This window comes from Ylistrum balloti, unplaced genomic scaffold, assembly GCF_031769215.1.
Source record: "Ylistrum balloti isolate Yb309-2 unplaced genomic scaffold, AGI_CSIRO_Ybal_v1 Utg370336, whole genome shotgun sequence".
In the NCBI taxonomy this organism is placed as follows: Eukaryota; Metazoa; Mollusca; class Bivalvia; order Pectinida; family Pectinidae; genus Ylistrum; species Ylistrum balloti.
In genome coordinates, this window is record NW_026782243.1 from 291,746 (window position 1) to 314,884 (window position 23,139).

Sequence of the window (23,139 nt, forward strand, 5' to 3'; positions counted from 1 at the left end):
TTGTACAACAGTATTCTTGTTCATTTATGTCTCCTTGATAAAACTGTCACTTCTTATATTTCATAACTATTATTTTAAAATCTTTATAATAGATTGTGTATATGTTGCTCTCATCGTAGTGACAATTATAAACAATAGTTTTTAAAAAATATATTACCAATTACTGAAAACGCTGTTATAGTAGATTTTTTGTACTTGTTTTATATTTTGTAACTTTGTATCAGGCACTTGTTTTATATTTTGTAACTTTGTAGCAGGCTTCTCATTGGTCAATCGTTTATAGGAAATATTCTGGAAAGGTGTTATTTTTCAAAATTGTAAGATAAGGAAAAAAAGAAGAAAAGTGTTATTGTTTCACTGCAGAGAGAAACATAACACTATTATCAACCAGATATACTTACGTATTTCCCTTGTCGATACTATTTTAAGTAGATGAAATAGACATTACTTTCAGAAGAAAACAACACAAAGTTTAAATAATATGAATATGCATGACCAGCGGAATGCATGGCCAAAGTCATTAAAAGTTAAAAGAATTCCCTTTTATGCAAATCCATCTTTTACAGTTTAGAAATATCATATATATTTAGACTTGATGAAAATGTTCCACAACCTTTTTCTGCATGTTTTTTCGTTTCATATTAACGGATTACTGTAATCCCCCGTGTTTTCTTTCAGTCTCCAATTTACGTAGATCTTTTTAACTTTCATAAGTAACTTTAATATTCCTTTATATTTCTTTTTAGGAGCATGATACACAATTTACTTAATATATATATATATGCGTAAACTCTGTATTATATATGTGCATGCATAATTGCATGGGTGAAAATACAAATGTTTATTGTATACTTTAATGTACGATAATATAAAATGTGGTTTTGCGTACATTGGTCCAGCTTTTTAAACTCTCTCAGATAAACATATATTGTAATTTCGCTTACGAGATATATAAGACTAAAGTTCATTGCATCAAATTTATTTAGAACGTATGAGATTAAAGTAGTTGTTTAAGATCGAGAAGTAACGTTTAAAAGATGAATGAAAATTGATTATACAATTTGTTAAACCAATTACGAATATATTTTACATAAAGTTAAAATAACCACTTTCTTAGCTTTTATTAAATAAAGATAACATTTTGTTTTTAGCTCCTCCTAAGCCTCCGAAGATGTTTATCGCTGCTACTACGTCATCCACAATACAGGTCAACTGGAGGTCAAGCAGTAATGGCGGAAGTCCTATTCAAGGTGAGACAAAAACTCAATCAATATCTTTTAACAATGTCAGCTTACCTCAGCTAATCATTAATAATTTTATTGAATTGTCAGAAAAATAAAAAAAATTATAAAATCTATTTTTAATTCTTACCCCAACAGTTTAAATGTTAATATTCAGATAAAGAGCTTGGCGATAATATGATTAAGTTACTAAATTAGGTACACAGCTTTTGTTACTTTCGACGAACATATACGGATTGTAATGGATTTCATTTAATGAAATGATAATTTCTAAAGTAAAATTACCATTTATGTATATATATTGTTAATGAGAAAGGTTTAGTACGTTCCCGGGAATTCGGTCATACATATTGAAAAGGTTTATTTCATCAGAGGTTAGATTAGATAGATCTAACAGGCGAGTACATTTTTTTTCTGAATTCTTTGAAACACCATGTTATTTACACGTAATTTAAAAGTACTCGAATATTGTTCTGAGTGTTTTATTCGCATACGTCTATCGCTGTGGAATGTTTTTTTCGTCATCACGTTTGTTTGTATGCCATTCATATGTTGGTCTAAGTCCGGGTATTAGAGGGAAAACATCCTTCAATTTAACATATATCTCTTGCTCAACAACATTAATCCAAAATCAGATATCGTTTTGACTTTGTTACTTTCTAGGGTTTGAACTGTTTTATAAGAAGGAATTTGAGTCATGGCGGAAAATGAGACTTGGGGCCTCCAACAGGACGTATACAGCTTCCGCTCTACTCTGTGGTACAATGTACAGGTTCTATATATCCGCCTTCAACAGACTTGGCACCAGTGTTAACAGTGCGCAGATGAAGGTCCAAACAAACGGATCCAGTAAGCATCTCTAGAATCAAACCATTTGCATCCCTATGCATGCAGATGACGTGAACTACAGCTGATGATTCGTTTCTGATCTGTGTAGCTATCTCCTTATATTGATAATGAAATAAATACTGTCACAGCTTCTGATTCTTCTCATATAGGGTGCTGAAGGGATTGATTTTGGCCGCATTTACGTAAAATGGATCCTATCCTGTTAAAACGTTGTGTTATTTGGAACGTATTCATCAAATATTGAAATCTGAATTTGAACTTTTACTCTTGATGAGCTTTGCAGGTCGTGTGCTTTTGATGTATATATCTGATCATAATTCGTTAAATTGTCGTTGTCAGATTCTGTCTTATTGCAGAATTGAATTTTTACTTTGACACGTACTCGTCCCTATTACAGCTCCTATCATGCCTCCTCAAAGCATGCTTCTTAGATCCATCAATACAACCTCAGTTGATCTTGACATGACGTCATGGAAAACTTCCGGTTGCCCAATCCGATTCTACTCTGTTAAATACCAGGTTTGGGGAGATGATGAAGTTGTCGAGGTTTCCAACAGTGTGAACAGAAACACGGTATGTATCAATGGGTTTAGAGTTGTAATGAAAATTTGAAATCAGCGCAGAAATCAGATAGAGATTTTGTCGTTTTATTCGCGAAACGTAATAGCAAAGACACAAAGGTATCCAAATATCAGTGTGACATAAACCCTCAAATTCGTTCATCATTTTGGTTGTGTCTTGTTAAGCTAATGTGATATGAAACCTGATGATATTATCACATACATATACTCGCCTCTGTACGTCCTTATGATATGAAATGGCCCTCCTATCATAGAAGAATAACCAATTTGTCCATGTATTAAATAATATGACAGTGTATTTTGAATTGCTTTGCCCAGTCGAGCTTCACAGTGCAGGACCTACATCCGGCCACGTGGTACGTGATGGTTGTTACGGCCCACAGTGACGCGGGTTCAACAGAAAGTCACCTGAAGTTTGCCACCCTTACCTATCATGGAAGTAAGTATGTGTTTTACATTTAGTGTATTACATTGGGTCTTTATGGCATTCCTTAGACAGAAGTGATACTATGTACATCATGTCCACCACGCTGGGGTGGTCGGGTGGCGCAGTGGTAACGCACTCGCCTTTGACCTTGCCGTCCGGCTCCTGGAACGGACGTAAGCGTCACCTACCCGACCACGTGGGTTTTCCCCGGATACTCTGGTTTCCTCCCACAATAAGACTCCTTGCGCGGTTACATCCTGGCAAACAAGAGTGATCAGTAAAATTTGAAATAACTTGTTTCGCAATTGTTGTAAAATAAATAAAGTTTATAGTTTTTTGTACATGTAATAATAGTTGAATGTAAAAATCCGTTGTAAACTTTGTATCTAACAGTATAAATATAAATACAGTTGCATAACATCGTTGAGTCACATATTTTTTTTTTCAAATTGGGAAATGGTAACGGTAGCATTATTACTTTCTGGCGATGTACAGTTAGTTGTTCGACCCATTTATACGTTAGTTGTAGGTATTGAGAATAAGATACAAAGTGGTTAATTAGCTGTACATTAAAGCTGTTTTATTTTAATCTAGGTACAATTATGCCGATATATGTTGCAAGAAAAATGGAAACACGCTTTTATGAGAAGGCACATATAATTATCCCTCTTTGTGCGGGGATAGTGGCGCTGTGTGTTATGACTGTTGGCATACTGCTCTACTGTAGGAGACGGAGGGAGATGCACCATATCAAAGGTAGACATGGGGTTATTGAATGATACTTACTGATATGAACATATAATACTGACAGTAGGTAATTTTATTTGTGCGCAATCAAATTATGTCCTGGATGTGTAGCAAACATCTCCAGTTTAGGATCAGTCATGTCCGGGATCTTAAATCAAAGTTATATTCATACCAACATTTTACTCTGATCTGTAAGAAGAAAGTTTGGTCTATTACATCAATACTTTGTCTCAGTGAAACTTCTGATTTTGACGCTACAACAATGAAACTCAAATTTGCCTGAAGTATAATGGTCCTTTAAAGTGTGTGGAGCTATATTTTAACCAAACTTCCTAAAGGAATAAAGCCCCTAGTGCAGTGTAATTAATATATATATATATATGTATATATACACATTACACAGATAGGTGGAGAGAAAAACTGTAGTACGCTGCTTTCACCTGTAAGGGATTCACAATTAAATGTTCGAAAAGGTTTCCTGAGTAAAACAAAACATTAGGTTTTTGTGGCCTTCTTGAATTTGAAGGTTTACTTACTCTTGACGATACAAAATATAAGGTGAATGGGATATGAAACATTATTTTTTTATACTTCATTTTTCAGAAAATGCCTCAAATCTACGAAGAGACATCACAGCAGAGACGTCATTGATGAATGACCTTGACAAACGTCTCAACCTTGACCTTGACAGCAGCAGTGGAAACTCAGAGGCGTTCGGCAAGAGAAATGTTAACCTTCTTATTTCTTTGAACTCTGACGACAATCTCACTGGGAACAGTCACACGTGGTTTGGTCTTCATGACAACAGCAAAACTAATAGCGACAACGGATCGTTTGATAGGTCCGGAACAGGTAATGTTAATTCATAAATTTATTATATTTTGAATTTTTGAGATAGGTCCTATCAAGACTGCTATACAGGATGAATATTTTATTAGTTAATCATTTTAACATGTGGGAGGTTTAATAACCATTAATACGTGAATTGTCAATAGTGATGCTGTGTTGTTTTTAGTTAATTCTTTAGGAATAAAATTGCACAGGTGTGATGTTAGAATAAAATCGAAATAGCACCTTATTTTGACTTCGGAATTATCTTTTATCAGACGAAGATGGTAACATCAACCCCTACGCCACATTTAACCAACTGAAGCAAGTGTTGGTGGAAAAGAATGATACAGGCAGAAACGATGACATGATGTTGCCGGAATTCGACGACATCAGTTTGGAGAAGGCACAGGCACAGAAATGTGTATGTAGAACACTTGAAACATTTTATCAACCCTGCTGTCTCTGACGGATGATTACCCTTAGTAACATTGTACCAATGTCAGTCCTAAAATATTCGTCCAAATATTGCTATTTCTACAATAATTTTTCTGAACAGTTTTGAAGATTTGATATAAACTAGACTTATAATCACTGTATGTCTATGTATATTTAACTATATCTATTGGAATGTTTGTTTACTGACCCTCAACTTAGTTTGCTATTGTTCAGACACACTCCCATTACTGACAGTGTAATGTTGATATAGTTAACACTGACAAACCTTATTTCTATATTATAACATTTTCACTTATCACTCCTTCATGATATTCTATACCAATAGAACCCCTTGTACCCTGCTTAAAAACATATAAAATGGCTAAGCATAAATGTCCGATTACTTCAAATATACTGTTTCTTGTTAACATTAGATGTCTACACCATCCGAGCCTTACGTGCCGTTCTTCCATAAAGCTGAACATGAGACGAGGGACCCTAATCCTCCTTTGGTACCAATGAGAGACCAGAGTGCTAAACAGGCCGGGTATGACAACCAAGGTACGTATTTTTCGGCAGCAATGTTGTCTAAAAGTATATCTGAGATACATTTTTAATTTTGCTTTGCACAACCGCTGTATTTTATTGAAATCATTGCTATGCAATTTAATCAATCAGAATCGATTAAGCGCTTTATCCTTATAGATCAAACGCACTACTCCCCGAAAACATATCTATCACAGATTAAATGACTGATGATGTATGCTTTGATAAAGCTGGTATTTCTTTTTGCAAAATTTGCTCTTTATCTTTATATGTAATTACAAACCACGCACCTTGTGTTTATTATGTTTAGGGTAGACTTGTTAGATGTTTCTATATCATTTCTTATGAAATTTGTCAAAACGTGAGGCAAGCAAACAATGAAGTGTTCCATCTATGTTCAATAGGGTTGATATTGAGCCCCCGGAAATACGCCAGTGCAGAACAGATTCATGCGTTGTTTACACAATGCCCACCGAGACCACACAGTACATACGGAAAATCAAAATCAGGATCACACGGAAGCTCTGACGAAAAAGGTACGCAGTCGATTTCATTCAGCATCAGTTGCAGTCTTTAAGAAGGCAGATGAAGACACTTATTTCTGTGATCCGTGAAAATATTTTTGTTATCCATTCTAGCTGAACTTCCATTGAGAAAGAGGGTATAATTTAGTATACAGTATAATTAGTACACAAAGGTAAGCCATAGAGTATATTGTAAACCTAACAAGAAGGAAATCTTACACGTAGTGAATAATGTGTCACTTTTGATATTCACAGGAAGTCAAAGACATAGTGTGATCTCAAGTGTAACGACGGTGTCCTCCAGCCGTGACGAACTGTTGGAGGCTCTAGAGAACGCACGGAAGAATCCACCCCCTCCCGTGGTATATGAGTCTCCACAGGATTCGAGCTCCGGTCCAACTGATAGTTCGGTCGCAACAGAGCCCGGCATCGTGCAGTTCACCCAGTCTCCTCCAAAACCTAACGAGCAGAGACAGGCGGCATGCGAGGTCCCGGGATACGAGTGTGGGTGTCTCCATTTTCTTTCGTGTTTAGTAACTCCTTGTCTAGTAGTGATGCATATGTACAAAATGTTACTGAAGATTCAATATCATAACATGAAACGTCTATATCAATATTATACGACATCTCTGTTACGTCTCTAAACCCAGAAAAACCAATGCTTAAAGAATTATTTGTCCTATTTGAAATAAATGACCAAATCCAAATTAAGCTTATTCTCTTCCTTGAAATACAGGTGCTCAAGGCAAACCGAAACGTTCCATGAAGAAGGAAGCAGAAAGTGACACAACGGATCGTGAAACAACAGATGCTCCACGCGAGACGTTCCATCCGCGCAGAACACGTGGCCGTCACCGTGGTAAACAGCGTGGGACAATTGCCAAGCGACAAATCATTCCAGCATTCGTACCTAGGTTAGTGTCGTAAAAGAAAAAGAAAAGTTTGCACACACACACACACACACACACACACACACACACACACACACACACACACACACACACACACACACACACACACACACACACACAAACACACACACACACACACACACACACACACACCACCACCACACACACACACACCACCACACACACCACCACACACACACACACACCCTCACACACAGACACACACCCTCACACACACACACACACACACCCCCACACACACACACACACACACGTGTGGTTTTAAATGCAATAATGTAAAAATAAAATCAGTAAAATTTGTTTTTCTTTCTTGTTCAGTTGAATTACATATAGATATCTTCTTTCCTGGGACAACATCAAAGTTGATATCTCGGACTGTGTTTCGATGTTTCATACAACTGAAACTTTATATGAACATGTATTATTAGAAATATCAATTTGTGATTCACAGAACTCATAGTAGGACCAGCACCACTAGCAGTGAAGAGGTTACATACACTTTTGGTGGGCGAGACTCCCCACACTCCACTAGTCCGCTAGATGGCGCATACCAGTCCTACCGGAAGGCAGCTGAGAAACAGAAGAAAGGTAAACAGCAATCACTAACTGAAAAAAGTCAGATATAAAAATCTCGGACTGGGTTATCTTTTTCTGAAAACAATTAATGTTTAGGGTCAAGGTCTGCATGTCAAAGGTCAGATTTGTCAGTATTCAGGATTTTCTAAAAGGTAATCACATACATCATCCATGAATGATAAGGACTGAAGCAATATCTTATACAGATGGAAGAAATTAGCACCAATACAAACAAAGAGTAAACTTCATCAGATACAGAACAGAAATCATAGCATCTATAGACACTTCTGCACTTAATTGTTTACTGGGTGTAAGTGAGATACTGTTATATATACGTTTGGAATGTATTACTAGTTGTAAGTAGGATGATATGCCATGTTTTTACCATTGAATAGTGGCACAGTTCAGAATATACACATGTACTTGACGCTGTTCTAAAATTAGCTGATGTATGAGAGTTACAAAATGTATTTAATTATGGGGCTACTGAACCTCCATTAGATTTTGACTTTACATTCGATCACGTTGGAATTTTCCCAAGTGCCTTCTTAGGCTTCAAAGTTTAGGCCCTTAGTTCAATGACAAGTCCTAGAATGACGAAACCATTGTATGATGCAGTTTAATTGATTGTTTTGCACTAATGTATGTAACTTAAGATCATTAAAAGGTGTTTTCAGTTGAGTGTCGGTTGTACAATCTTCATGTATATATGTTCGGTATTATTCACTAGGTGTAAGGGCAGTAGGTCGAACCACACCACATGTGCGAACCCGGTATGATACAACATTAGCTACACCTGGAACGGACGAACACCGCCCCTTAGTCATGTCTCTCGCCGGTCAGTCAATGACAAGTCCGGCAGAAGAAGACGAGGATGCAGTCAGTCTGCTGGACAGGTGAGGATGTCGATCAACAGCTTTATAGAATAGAAAATTCGAAGCATTGAATATAGTGATTAAGTACCAAGAATATGTAAAATCATGCAAGGTATTTTTCGAGATTATTAAAAATCATCAATTTTAATTGATTAATCATTTCTAATTTAATTTGTGACAAGTGCGCTCCAATGCAAAGGCTGTAAAACTTCCGAAATATGTTGAAAATTGTAATTAGACGTTGTTGGAATCTTGACCTTTATTGTAGGTATTACCGACCGGTGCCTGACGATGATGAAATTGCTGACAGCAGTTCTGCTCAAAGAAAGAAAAAAGGAGACAAAGGATATACTGAAGACTTTACTATAGTATAACAGGAATTCGACGGTTACACAATGACGTCACAGCGATCAAAATGCGAGGTCAAAGGCTACATAGACTTTACCTTTGTGTAACACGAGGTAAATGTTCAGACGGTTGGTTTTACCACTTCGAAGATATAGATAATGTATCTGGATTTTTCCTGTTGTAAAACAGAAATGCATCACTTCGACCGGGATTCCATTTGAATATCAAAGACAACGTTTCCATAGCTTTTAAAGAGTCGTGTAAGCAGAGATGGAATAATACTTTTGCACTGATGATTATTCATTCGTCTTAATGTCGTTCTATAAAAGACACATTATATGTATGGTGGAATCAAACAAACTTATTCTGTCAAAAAACATCAGAGTATTGTGAGGTCGTCCTTTGACTGGTGGGGTCACTTATGTAATCAATGAATTACGAGGTTGGCCATGGACTTGTGATGTCAATATTGTAATCAATATCATAGCTTTTACATTCCGGGATCATAAAAAGTGCAATAGAAACTTAATTAAAATATTCCTTGTTGTGATTGTAATATATCGGATTAGCTACTAGTCAAAACGTGGCTGATGTCAACCTCAATTACATGCTTTTGACATATTGCTTACGCGCCATTTTCATGGATGTTTATGAACATGAAATGAAAAACATTAAGTCATTTCTGCTTTAGCAAACCAGTGAACGATTTGTGGCTCAACATTCGATGTATTGATGGAGCTCTCTGCAACTATATAAAGATTCAGCACGAAATTCGTTGGTGACATACAAATGTCATTTATCGTGTTTTATATCAACTATGTCTTTTAGAACTTGATGAATCTAAGATAAAACATATAAAGGACAGTTGTACATAACGTTAATACACCATGATGTCGTTTATAACGTCATGAACGATGAACGTTAATCGACAAGTGATTGTGTCCAAACCACTTGATTAATTATACGTGTATTGAAGGAATATACCCTAAAACATTAAAAACAATATGCTGAAGATGTCAAGAAAGTAGGAAGCGACAGTCGTCAATAACGGATCCATCTGATGATAAATTTCAATTCACGGGCGATTCAAGATGTCTCAGCATTTGCCATTATCTACGAGGGGAAAATCGTGAATTTACTAATTACGTCACGAAATCAAATGCCGATGAAGGAAATAATGAACTGTGTTATAAGACCAATATTCATTTATTGTTTAACATTATTTCAACAGATATTAATACACGTTTTAGTCTGTTTAGAAGTCATTCAGAAGATGTAATATGTCTCGTATACAAATTAAGATGCATTTTGTTTGAATCTGGAATAACTTCTTGAATAAGTTTATTTATTGTTTGATATTTGGGACACTGAGTGCAATACAAAATATGCTATACGTGTATTCACCAGCAACTTCATTTAGTTTTAATAGAAAATATCTTATTATTTATACCACAGAGAGTAATTATAATTTTTCCTTCTTTATGCATTTTAAACATTTATTTATTCTGCAATACAAAACAAAACATTGAAATATTTGTGTTGTCCGTTTGATATGATTGGCACCTATCTCCTCCACTGCCGGTAGTTGGGTATTATATTTATTATTGATAAACTGCCATTCCTTATTTGGACATAATTCATTAGAACTTGACTGATTATAAACATATAAAAAGTGCAACTCTTTAACCAAATACGACGTGACATCTCAAATTCAACAATTACAGTTTGGAACAATCTAGCTATAATTTGGAAGTGATCGAACTCATATTTGTGCATACTAGTTTTAAAATACCTATATTAGCGTTCTATTGAAGGCAAGGGAGATACTTATCAAAACAGTTTTAACTTTGTTAACACATGTTAGTCGCGGTGCAGCTATCTTTCTGTCCCACGCTTCCCGTTGCAGTGTCACGTCATGTCAATTAGAAAATAGCCAATAGCTGACATTTAAACATATTTAGTAGGTGTCTAGCTAAACTTGGTTTAGATGAAATAGCGAAAGTTATCTTTCTTTATCTGAAAACAGAGCAGCATTCTGATACATTTGCCAAGATTACTACCTGATAATCAAAGTTAAGGTAGAATGTGTATCATACGATATTAGGTTGTGTTTAAGAGTTGGCTATTACTTAATAGTGTTGTCATTAGCATTAGACTTACAAATGGAATCAAATGAATCTTCGTTGAAATATGTAGAAATACAAAATTCTCCTGAATTTCTGGTTACAAACATGTTTTTACACAATACAAGTTAAGATAAATAATCTTGTTATGAATTTAATTATTCTACACAAAATTAATCATTTTTATCGAAATACAATTTATTTCAACGGAAATACGTTTGATGCCATATTTGTTCTTTGATTAATTTTAATAGTTGTAAATAATGCTAACGTGTTAGCGATCTTATTGTTTTTGTTAGAATAAGTGTCTAACTTTCATTTTGCTGGTATTGAAAACGTTTATCTGTCTATAAGGTTATTGGTACATGTGTAAATTTTATACAGACATAACATATATTAGTCGCTGTAAATTTACTTAAACTAAGATTTTGTATTTATGTCCTTAGCTCATAACGTTGTAAATTATTGCTGTTTTTTATATTGTTTTAATTGTACGCATAAGATCTGAATATTGCTACAACTATTGTGGATGGTTTTAATTTGTGACGTGTTCGGAATACCGTATACCGGGAAATTTTCGCCCCAAGTTTTGTTTTCACCCTTTGTTAAGGAAGGGCGAATTTAGATTGGGGCGAAAGTTTGTTACATTTATATAATTCTTTTATGTAATTCCCTTAGGGCGAAACGATGCCAATTCGTATAAAAAGGTGCAAGAGCGAAAATATACCGATATATAGTAATGTGTAAAATACAGTAGTCTTAAATTACTTTTATAATGACTATCTATATACGAAAATTAATTTTGAAATATTATCTGTCGTCAGAAGGCAACAGCACTCACCAGGTTATGAAAGACTTAAACTAATCATCGATAACATTAAAAATATGTAAATAAGTTATATTTAAGGATCAGGATATTTTTGGATGGTACTTCAAACTAATTGATTAATTATTATTGAGCTACAAAATACATATCATAATATAAATGTCTTTATACAGACATACATATACCACTTTGCCGCACATGTTCAAAGGTTTGTAAGAGATTCTTTGTGATAAGTGAAAATTTTCAGACATGAATTGAACAGAATTGGAGACAATCTTTATCATTTCATTGAGAAAGACCAGAATGAGATAAATTGAGTGTTAATTTTGCGTTTAACGCTGTTTTATTCAGTAGCTACTATATGATTTTTACTAACATTTGAAAAACCTTTGGGCAACCGGGACAGTATCTTTATTATGCCTATATAATTAGCAAGCCCACTACGATAGGCAAGACCGTTGTTCCCCACATCAATATCACAGATGTGATGTAGGAAAGGAGTTCATGTCAAAGCGGTTGTGCTGGTACTTACTGGTAATGTATCAAGCTTATATTTGAGGATTATTAATTTCATGATACTCTCTCTATCATCGCAGCTGTTAGTGCAAGAAAAAAGAAATTATGGCGAGAATCCATGGCGCCATATTTACACTTCCTTGTACCTAACAGAGGACGATGTTTGTCTGATTTGATATTTCAAAAGAAAAATAATATAGACAACATATGATTGCATTGTATTTGTCCCATGATTTTCAATACATTCCATCAACTCTAAAAAAAATAACGCGGAAGTATAAAATCTATTAATTAAACAAATTAACATATATTATATATGCATGGATTTACAAAAGTGACAGCTATTTATAATTCAAACGTTAAACTTGATTTACTTCAGACATTCCAAAATTTACTATGTGCGATATTGATTAACATAACACAGATATGTACACTTAAATGGTCATTCCATTTTTGTATCCAGTTTGAATCATATTTAGATGTGTTTGAGTGATATTGTATTGTTTTTTTATTTCTACTGATGAAACCATAACGTAATTGGCTTTGAATGGTCGGTAACATTATTTATCAATTTTTATTATCGTCCTAATAAAGTCATCAGTTATATAAATGCTTTAAACCTATACGCCAATTGTACGAACGTCATCAATCACACTAATTACCAAAATAGATCTTAATATGGTAGGAAACAGGTGATGCTGATAATGATGTCATAGAAATGGTCAAGAATGACCACTTACATTTTAACATTCGGTCAGGTGTAGGATTGCGACTCTTTTGGTTTAATACTATGCGATTTCCAGTTAACCACCTGGCGGCCCATTTGATTAAAAAAATACCGAAGTTGGTAATGTCAATAGAATAACGTTCTTATAACAGAACCAGTAGAAGATTTGAACGTGAGGTTTTGGTGACTTCAAGGTCACCTTCACCAGACGTTTTATTGTAAAAAGGCACGTACAGCTAATTAAATATATATTAACGTCCAAACATATAATATGCAGCTATTAATACTTGATATTGTTTTAAATCTTGTTCAATTATGAAATTGTGGAAATATTTTTAACCTGAAGAAGAAAGACAAATGTCTGTTAATACAACTGGATTTAACTATAATTCTTTATATATTTGGATGAGGATTACAACGTTTTGTTGTGTCGAAGTTATTAGTGGTATCAGAAATATTACTATCATACCCCTAATAATTTCGGTATCGCTAACTTTGAACATATTTCAATATTTCGATGTTTGATTTTGTAATTTACTACAGGAGATTTTACATCTTTTACATCATTTTGGCGGAATTTTATCACTTATCTACTGCCTTATCTGTGATTTACTACACCACACGCGGATCATATGCAATGTTATTCGTTGATAAAGAAATACATTCATCTGTTTCAATAGTGGCCTCCTTATCATAATTCATAACTCATCCATGTCTGCTTGTTTAACGTCACCCTTCATTTGTAATCTGCAAACATGACCACAATTACAATCACCGACAGTCAGATATGATAGGATAGCCCTTATTTCTTGTGTTAAATGTGATATTTAATAATAAGCCAAATGATAACAAAAATCTTTTCGAAAGTAACTGTGTTATTTTGTAATCTAGTCAGACGAGTAATCTTTTGTTCGCCAGGTTTGAAGTTTTGTGCACGTGACATAAGTGACTTTTGTCTTTGGAGCATTTAACAAAGCCAGATCATTAAGAACGAAATAGGATAATTCGGGATATTAACGACGTTCTAAAAATATAAATTGTCTCAACAACATAATATTCTTTTCATTTTCTCGTATAATGAGTCCACCTTTTGTGTCTTTTTTGATAAAATCTTGTTTAAACACTAGTATTTTTTTCAGTATTAAAATATATGTTGATTTTTTTAAAATCTCGTCCATTTCAGTTGTAATGTTTAGATTTTATGACGTGTTTTATCTACAAATTAGCAGGTGGGTAGTTATGTGAAGTGTGTAACAATATATTTGACACAAAGGAGAAATAACCCACCGTCATATAACAATCAAAAATCACTGATGGGCGTGGTCATCGGTCGGTCACTTAGTTAATATATACATTATTTTTAAACCTTTAAGATAATCTATTTCGAGATATGTAGCCTTATGGACCAATGATCAAACGTGAGTTCTTGAAAAAAAACTGAATTGTCTTAATGAATTATACTGTGTGATGTTTCGTCAGGTTATCGATGACGTGGGTTTGTGCAATATTACATTTTTTTATTATATGTTACTGTTAATCTTACCACTTTTGACAAGTACTTGTAATTTATAAAAATATCGTGTACGATGAAGACTTGTTTAGTATTATACTGACCAACATTTGATTTTTTAAGATACTAGATTATAAAACGTGAAAAATATATTTGTATTCAGTATCATTTAATAATATAATGTTAATAGACTAGATAATTCTTTGAATATAAACTTATTGTTGTTTAAAGTCCTGTTAATCAAATTATATTTTGTTTATGACAAAAGTTGAATTACAGTCAATGTTTCGTCATTCATAAATTCTGATTTATCACACTTATTTGAAAATACTAAAAGATAAGTGTTATAATCGAAAGGCGTCATTTTAGAATTGTGTTTTGATACAAGGATTTCATCCATGACGAAAACTTGTTCCGAGTCATTGCATCGTCTTCGTCAACACAGAAATGGTCCACCATGTCCTCCTTTATTTGATGCTTGAAAATGAATATTCGTTTTGTATTTAACAGATGTTGGTTGTGATTGTTCAATTTGATTTATTAATTTATACAGAAGTAGACTATTAGTGTCGTGTTCAAGATTATCATGCCAAAATGTCCAGCGGTTGGTTTCAACTATATGCTTCTATGTTGATATACTTGACGATTAACCCTAAGCAAACAATTGGTTTATCATAATGTGGTTTTGTGCCTACATCAACCATTATATTGAAGTATGATCAATCAAAAAATCAATTAAAACTGACGCTTGTCTTTGGAATGTCAGTCAGATGTGTGTTTTACAAATTTACTGATATTGAAATTTATTTATATTTTGATTCCATATGAAATAAACCAATTTCTTAGAAAGTTTGTTGGCACATTTAAACCTAAAATGTAGAAATTTGTATTCGCTGAAGGAGTTTGCGAGCTCTAAATCTATGTATCAAATGTTTCTGAATGATGAAAGATTTAATCCTAGATCGCGTCCATTTCTATTTCAGGTTTAAAAGAAAAATATTCTTCACGACCATTGAAATTATTCAGATGTTTGTTTAAATTACATAAAAATAAAATGATATACTGATTTGATTTCCTCAAATAAACCGACCGTATGAGTATTGGATTATCAAAACATGATTACAAACAGTGTTTCAGATGTTTCAGGACAAGAATATTTGGCATCTAATCTTCTAAAGTGGCAAACAACGCGCTACGTACGAACTGCGAATGAGCGCATAAAGTGCTTACGTCACTGTTTGTGTTGTTACTGATTAGTGTATTAAATCTTTCAACACACAGATCCTACGCATTGTTTCGCCGCATATGTCTGCTGTTACGCACCAGTACCAAGTACACCGCTTCTTTGTATACATTATGGTGACTAAAATTATTTTCAATAGTAGATTTATGATACGGCTCAATATGTTTTGATTTTTGGCGAAATTGTAACTTAGCTAAAAGCATGTATCTTATGCGTTTATATCTTGCAAACAAGAGTTGCGTCCCTTTATCATAATTTCGAAACAGATGTCGGGCTTCATCACACAGCATTTACACAAATTTTTATAAAGGGAGATAACTCTAGTTTGCTTTGTAACCTGATTGCATACTTCATGTCACATCATTTTCCTCTCATTACATCAATGTCGGAGGTACGTCTACAGTCAGTGTGTACGGAGGCAAAAATACCGAGACATAAAATGGCTATGAAATAAAATATACAAAATAATTTTATGTTGTGTTTGTTTATCTAACTCAAAAAATGATGTCGGGAAATAAGGGAACCACAACAGCTAAATGCTTGCAACTTTTAGAATAAATAACTGTTTTCAAAATGTTCAAAGTAGTTGTTAATAGGAAACATTCTGTACATGGAGAATAAGACCAGGTGATCTGGAAGGGGAAGCGTCTTCTGTTTCATCGACACCACCGCCTTGTAAACCTTTGTGTAAATATTGGGGGAAATGTGAATGTTAAATCAACAATCGTATTTAATATCTATATTATTTCAATAACTGGCATGGCTGTTTAGATTTCAACTCTTCAGATTAGACGAAACAGCCTTATAATGTATTAAGTCATTATCTGATAAAATACGAAATAAAGATTGCGATCGTTTGAAACAGATAAATCAATGATTCCGTTTTACACATTACAAAATAATTTCACTTAAAAAATATTGCAATGTTACTTAAGTTGCCTTTTCCCGAATTGAGGGTGGGAAAGCAATGCATATGACAATAAACTTTCAGACCCCAAAAAAAGAAGATTGTACGAAAGCATACAAGTGGATTATTTAAAAAAAAAACACAAAGAACTTGATACAGCAGAGGCAAACAATGAAGTGAACTGGTTCATACTGCTGTTTCAGTCTTCTAGGACTCGTCAGGGATGTTACATCATACAGCTGTTTCAGTCTTCTAGGACTCGTCAGTGATGTTATATCATACATATGTCTCGTCCTTCTAGGACTCGTCAGTGATGTTACATCATACAACTGTTTCAGTCTTCTAGGACTCGTCAGTGATGTTACATCATACAGCTGTTTCAGTCTTCTAGGACTCGTCAGTGATGTTATATCATACATATGTCTCGTCCTTCTAGGACTCGTCAGTGATGTCACATCATACAGATGTCTCGTCCTCCTAGGACTCGTCAGTGATGTTATGTCATACAGATGTCTCATCCTTCTAGGACCCGTCAGTAATGTTACATCATACAGCTGTCTTGTCCTTCTAGGATTCATCAGTGATGTTACATCATTCAGCTGTCTCGTCCTTCTAGGACTCGTCAGTGATGTTACATCATACAGCTGTCTTGTCCTTCTAGGATTCATCAGTGATGTTACATCATACAGCTGTCTCGTCCTTTTAAGACTCGACAGTGGTTCTAAGGACCAAAATTTGAGAACATTATAAGACAAAAGAGGAAAACCAAATAGGTTGAAACATTTTTTCTAAAGTTAAAGAAACCATTCTACTAATCTGATGAAAGAAAACCTGGCATTCTGGTTACGTCAAATTGTCCTGAAATATCATCAGGTAGGTAGAGGGTTTCGAAAGTCATAAGGACGAGAGTGTTGTCTCCAGATCACGTGGTCTTATTCTCTTTGTACTACTTCTGGATCATCCATGAATATCTTTCTTTTGTTCATATTTTGTAATGATGTTATCTGTACGTGCTTAACTTATTATTCTGTTCTAATGAGGGCGTTTTATTGTATTTGAGTTTGGATTATGATTATGTTGACAAGATAGTATTGTTTTATGGTGAAGCTTAATTCATTTAGTCAATACTCTATGGACAACTTGCCTTGACGTAAGGTGAGCCATTCACTTGAGTACAAATCCAAGTGCATTTTTGCTCAGTCGAAGTCCTGTTTATTTTCTATTTTCCTACTTTCCATTTTTGTGTGATCTCCTATATCATTGTTGACATAACATGAAACTTGAGAAGAAATGTATGATACTACACTGCATATGATAAATAGGATCTTCTAACACGTGGTATATTGCATACGTGGGGTAGACATCCTCCTGAATAGGCTGAGCTCAGATTGTATACGTGGGGGAGACATCCTCCTTGCCAGATTGAGCTCAGATTGTATACGTGGGGTAGACATCCTCCTGAACAGGCTGAGCTCAGATTGTATACGTGGGGTAGACATCCTACTTACCAGGCTGAGCTCAGATTGTATACGTGGGGTAGACATCCTCCTGAACAGACTGAGCTCAGATTGTATACGTGGGGTAGACATCCTCCTGAACAGGCTGAGCTCAGATTGTATACGTGGGGTAGACATCCTCCTTACCAGGCTGAGCTCAGATTGTATACGTGGGGTAGACATCCTCCTGAACAGACTGAGCTCAGATTGTATACGTGGGGTAGACATCCTCCTTACCAGGCTGAGCTCAGATTGTATACGTGGGGTAGACATCCTCCTTACCAGGCTGAATTCAGATTGTATACGTGGGGTAGACATCCTCCTGAACAGACTGAGCTCAGATTGTACACGTGGGGTAGACATCCTCTTGAACAGGCTGAGCTCAGATTGAATACGTGGGGTAGACATCCTCCTTACCAGGCTGAGCTCAGATTGTATACGTGGGGTAGACATCCTCCTGAACAGACTGAGCTCAGATTGTATACATGGGGTAGACATCCTCCTGAACAGGCTGAGCTCAGATTGAATACGTGGGGTAGACATCCTCCTGACCAGACTGAGCTCAGATTGAATACGTGGGGTAGACATCCTCCTGAACAGACTGAGCTCAGATTGTATACGTGGGGTAGACATCCTCCTTACCAGGCTGAGCTCAGATTGTATACGTGGGGTAGACATCCTCCTGAACAGACTGAACGCAGATTGTATACGTGGGGTAGACATCCTCCTGAACAGACTGAGCTCAGATTGTATACGTGGGGTAGACATCCTCCTGAACAGACTGAGCTCAGATTGAATACGTGGGGTAGACATCCTCCTGAACAGGCTGAGCTCAGATTGTACACGTTGGGTAGACATCCTCCTGAACAGACTGAACGCAGATCTTGTATCTTTATTGAGGTGATGCAGCAGGATAAAGTAGTCAAAATCATGTATCTTTATTGAGGCGACGCAACAGGATAAAGTAGGTGTGGCAGTCTGATTAAGTATTCCAAAACTTGTATTTTTATTGAGGTGACGCAACAGGATAAAGTAGTCCATAACTTGTATCTTTATTGAGGTGATGCAGCAGGATAAAGTAGTCCATAACTTGTATCTTTATTGAGGTGACGCAACAGGATAAAGTAGTCCATAACTTGTATCTTTATTGAGGTGACGCAACAGGATAAAGTAGTCCATAACTTGTATCTTTATTGAGGTGACGCAACAGGATAAAGTAGTCCATAACTTGAATCTTTATTGAGGTGACGCAACAGGATAAAGTAGTCCATAACTTGTATCTTTATTGAGGTGATGCAGCAGGATAAAGCAGTCAAAATCTTGTATCTTTATTGAGGTGACGCAACAGGATAAAGTAGTCCATAACTTGTATCTTTATTGAGGTGATGCAGCAGGATAAAGTAGTCAAAATCTTGTATCTTTATTTAGGTGACGCAACATAATATTACTTATGGTTGTAGTGGGGTATTTTTCATTTCTGTCTAGCAATTGATGTTTAAATGCTCAAACTACAATCGATTTGGAAAGGCGAATGTTTTCTTACTTTTTTCTCTCTGTTTCCTTTTTTGTCAACTCCGTTTTCTGGAAAAGAGCTAAGATGCAGTTACACAAGTAAATTCATATACTCAGAAATCCTGTGGGATGAAATTAAGCTTGAAGATGCCATTGATTTGGTCTCCATTTTCGAAAAAACTTGTAAGACTTTCGATCTAGAAGAGCGAAACGCCTCAATAACTAAAATGGGCATGGAAGGAAATGTCGATTTCGATGTTGCGACATCAACATAACTGATGTTTATTTTACACACAGAAAATATCGACATACCAACGGAATCTGAAATCAAACTCAAATTACACGGGGATTCCTAGAAAGTACAAGGGCAATAAGCTAATGTGCTCCGGAAGAGTCCGCGTCTTATGCTTCAGCAACGACGATCCCGTAAAGTAAGTCGAAGCCAATTTAGGTAAATAGTGTCACATTTCCAACTGAGATCATAGTAGGCAACAACACAGTCATCAGGCAGGACAACGGGATTCAAAATTCATCAGGCACAAGGTAATAGAATGCAACGTATTTCCCTAGGAAAGCATTATAACGAAGGCAAAAAGTCCCCAAAATCTTCATCAACTTGTATGTCTTGTTTATAATTTCTCAATCAGTTGCTAATATCTTGCACGAAAATCGTGTTATTGGGCGCAAACCTTGTTGGAAACACTTTGCCCAAATCATATTACATTATATATTGTGTAAGATCAAAAGGACTTACATTTCAAATATTTGTAAGACACTTCCATATTGATACACAACCTGTATAAAATGTAAACATGTCACAGCTGTGTTGGTAGGTGGCTGAATTATTAATAAACATCTTAAACATTAATAAAAAAAAACAAAACAAAGGTTATAGATCAGCATATATTTATATTACAATAAGTTAAACAGATAAAATTGCACATTGTTGAAAGTTCACATAAGCCTGATTAATGACAGTGTATATGCATAACTGTTGTGAGGAAATAGTTTTTTTTATGAATTCGATTATAGTGAACCCAATATCTTATTCTCAAAGAGCAAAATACAATATAGGCATATGTGTTTAATATTTTCCTTTCAATTATACTTTCTTATTTTCTAGGATAATCTTTATCTTCAATAATTAAGTCTCGCTTCCTGTTGTATACATAGTTGTATGACGTCAAACTGATCAGTCAAGTAACTGACGGCAAAAACGCACACCATTTCACAGTAGTAAATAGAAAAGACCAATTCATGAATTTAGCGACGCGACCGACTGTTTCATAATATGAAGCAACAAGAATGACGGATATCATCAGTATTCTATAATGATTTATTTTTGTTTGTAAAGGTCATACATTTATTTTCTCAATCATAACTGTTGTACGAAGTTCAGTAATACAAACGTAATTTGTAATTCATAAGAAAACAGCATTATTATCATTATTCTTATTGCCATGTAACTCAATAGACACGCACGTAATACATTTGCGTATCAAACATGCATAATATAACCTATTGTCATGTAACGGTTTGGCAATGAAATGACGTCACACAGAGTGAATTGTGTCATAAATTGAAAGATTATGACCCGAAACGACTTTTTTGAAATAATATCTGCCTAAATATTTTAAAATGTGATCAATACGATATCAAAATTCGCTTCCAGTTCACATGCGAGTTGTGAAACAAGCTTGAAAATGAGATAAAATTCCTGTAAGATAGTATATATTTCGTAAATACACAATATTCAAAATATCGTGTCGTTCTATAAGATCTACTGCACCGATGTACATAAATAGTATATGGACGAAAATTTGTTATAACGCATTTACAAATTAACTATAATGTAATTTAGGTTATTATCATTATCTCCTTCAAAATTATCTCGATTTATCACACTGCTCCATAGGATGTAGATTCGTCAGGCCGGAAGTAGCTCTTCAGAGAGGACGTAGTCGCAACATCATCCTCCATCTTATAGTTCACTATGGTGGAGGTTTTGGATTTTGTTTCATCTGCAAAATTTAGAAGAAAAAAAAAACAGGATAAAGTTTCTATCATTTCTAATTAAACAGATGGTGTAACACTGGTAACTGTTTTAAAGAAATTATTAAAAAAAAAAAAACAAAAAGATTTTTTTTCTAGGAATTTTACTAGAGCGAAAGTATTTATTGGTTGATTTTTTCTAATGATGTTTGAACAGTTGCATGCATATCGTTGTAACAAGTACGGGCCTTGCTATTTCTGTTTGTTCAAAGTGACAAAGAAGGGCGTGCAGGAAAATAGACATGGTGATAAATAACGCGCAAAATGTCATACGGGACAAGTAATGATAAATACAAGGACATTAACAAACTTAAAACACAATTACGATGGTACCCTCACATTCTATAATCTAAGATCTAATTACACAACAAATGTGTCACGGAATGTTTACATGACGACAGTGCTGTGAATTCTATTGTAGAGAAATATCACATATCATATTTGTAGCCAGGTACGGTGACACGTTGATACAAAACCACATGAACACAAATCAATCAACGTCTAAATATTACCATGAGTAGATATTTCTCAATCATGAAATTAAGAATTTTTTCCTTACTGGTGTGTAAATTGTGTTTTTAAAAGATTTTTATATGACGCTCGCTAGTGATTCATGTTCTTTATTTTAATGCAGTCCTCACAACAGGTATCAACAACAAAAAAAATTTAAAAATCTTATGATTTTTCATCAACTTGTGATATTCCCTATATTTACATATTGACATATTTGTATTTACTTTACGATAATAATCGTCATTCATTGAATGTTATACGCACTGACGGAACAGCCCGACGACTGATGGAACAGCAAAATAGCTGACTCCACTTTGGCGGGAAAGGTTGTAAGATTTCAGTAAACATCGATATTGTTGGAAACCAAATATGCAATATTCACCGGAAACAAAAAAAAAGTGTTAATAATTATATCATGCAACAATTAAAGCGACGGAAACATTTCTTTTTACAATTTAAGTTATAAAGATAATTGACAGGATCAAAATATCTCAAACAGTATTGATTGATTATTAATTTAAATGAAATAAAAAGCACATGGTTTTTAGGTACCTGTCAATGCATTATGTGAAATATGAATAATAATATTTTAACGACAGTTGTACTGAATGTAGAATTCAAGATGGTGTACAGGTGATAAAATATGAGGTGATGAAGAAAATAAGAAATGATTTGTAGAGTTCTACACAGAAACTTGATATAAAGATTAATGCACAGTGTTAAGCTATTTACTCGTAACGACCTGATCCTGTTAACATTCCATCTCACTCTCACGACATGCATGTGTAATGGAGCTTAGGGG

General features: G+C 34.8%; 2 protein-coding genes across 2 annotated transcripts in view; one reads left to right on the top strand and one right to left on the bottom strand.

The window, feature by feature from the left end:
• Nucleotides 1–8,938, top strand: part of LOC132553563 (cell adhesion molecule DSCAM-like) — a 39,452-nt gene extending 30,514 nt beyond the window's left edge. The window contains exons 25-38 of the mRNA XM_060217818.1: nucleotides 1,152–1,250; nucleotides 1,905–2,090; nucleotides 2,488–2,663; nucleotides 2,990–3,110; nucleotides 3,693–3,854; nucleotides 4,449–4,697; nucleotides 4,958–5,097; nucleotides 5,546–5,672; nucleotides 6,062–6,193; nucleotides 6,437–6,691; nucleotides 6,927–7,095; nucleotides 7,565–7,701; nucleotides 8,420–8,585; nucleotides 8,833–8,938. Coding sequence (XP_060073801.1) covers nucleotides 1,152–1,250; nucleotides 1,905–2,090; nucleotides 2,488–2,663; nucleotides 2,990–3,110; nucleotides 3,693–3,854; nucleotides 4,449–4,697; nucleotides 4,958–5,097; nucleotides 5,546–5,672; nucleotides 6,062–6,193; nucleotides 6,437–6,691; nucleotides 6,927–7,095; nucleotides 7,565–7,701; nucleotides 8,420–8,585; nucleotides 8,833–8,938 — 2,225 coding nt within the window. The remainder of the gene's footprint in view (nucleotides 1–1,151; nucleotides 1,251–1,904; nucleotides 2,091–2,487; nucleotides 2,664–2,989; nucleotides 3,111–3,692; nucleotides 3,855–4,448; nucleotides 4,698–4,957; nucleotides 5,098–5,545; nucleotides 5,673–6,061; nucleotides 6,194–6,436; nucleotides 6,692–6,926; nucleotides 7,096–7,564; nucleotides 7,702–8,419; nucleotides 8,586–8,832) is intronic.
• A 12,733-nt stretch (nucleotides 8,939–21,671) lies between these two features.
• LOC132553562 (uncharacterized) overlaps nucleotides 21,672–23,139 on the bottom strand; it is a 42,631-nt gene continuing 41,163 nt past the window's right edge. The window contains exon 6 of the mRNA XM_060217816.1: nucleotides 21,672–21,793. Coding sequence (XP_060073799.1) covers nucleotides 21,672–21,793 — 122 coding nt within the window. The remainder of the gene's footprint in view (nucleotides 21,794–23,139) is intronic.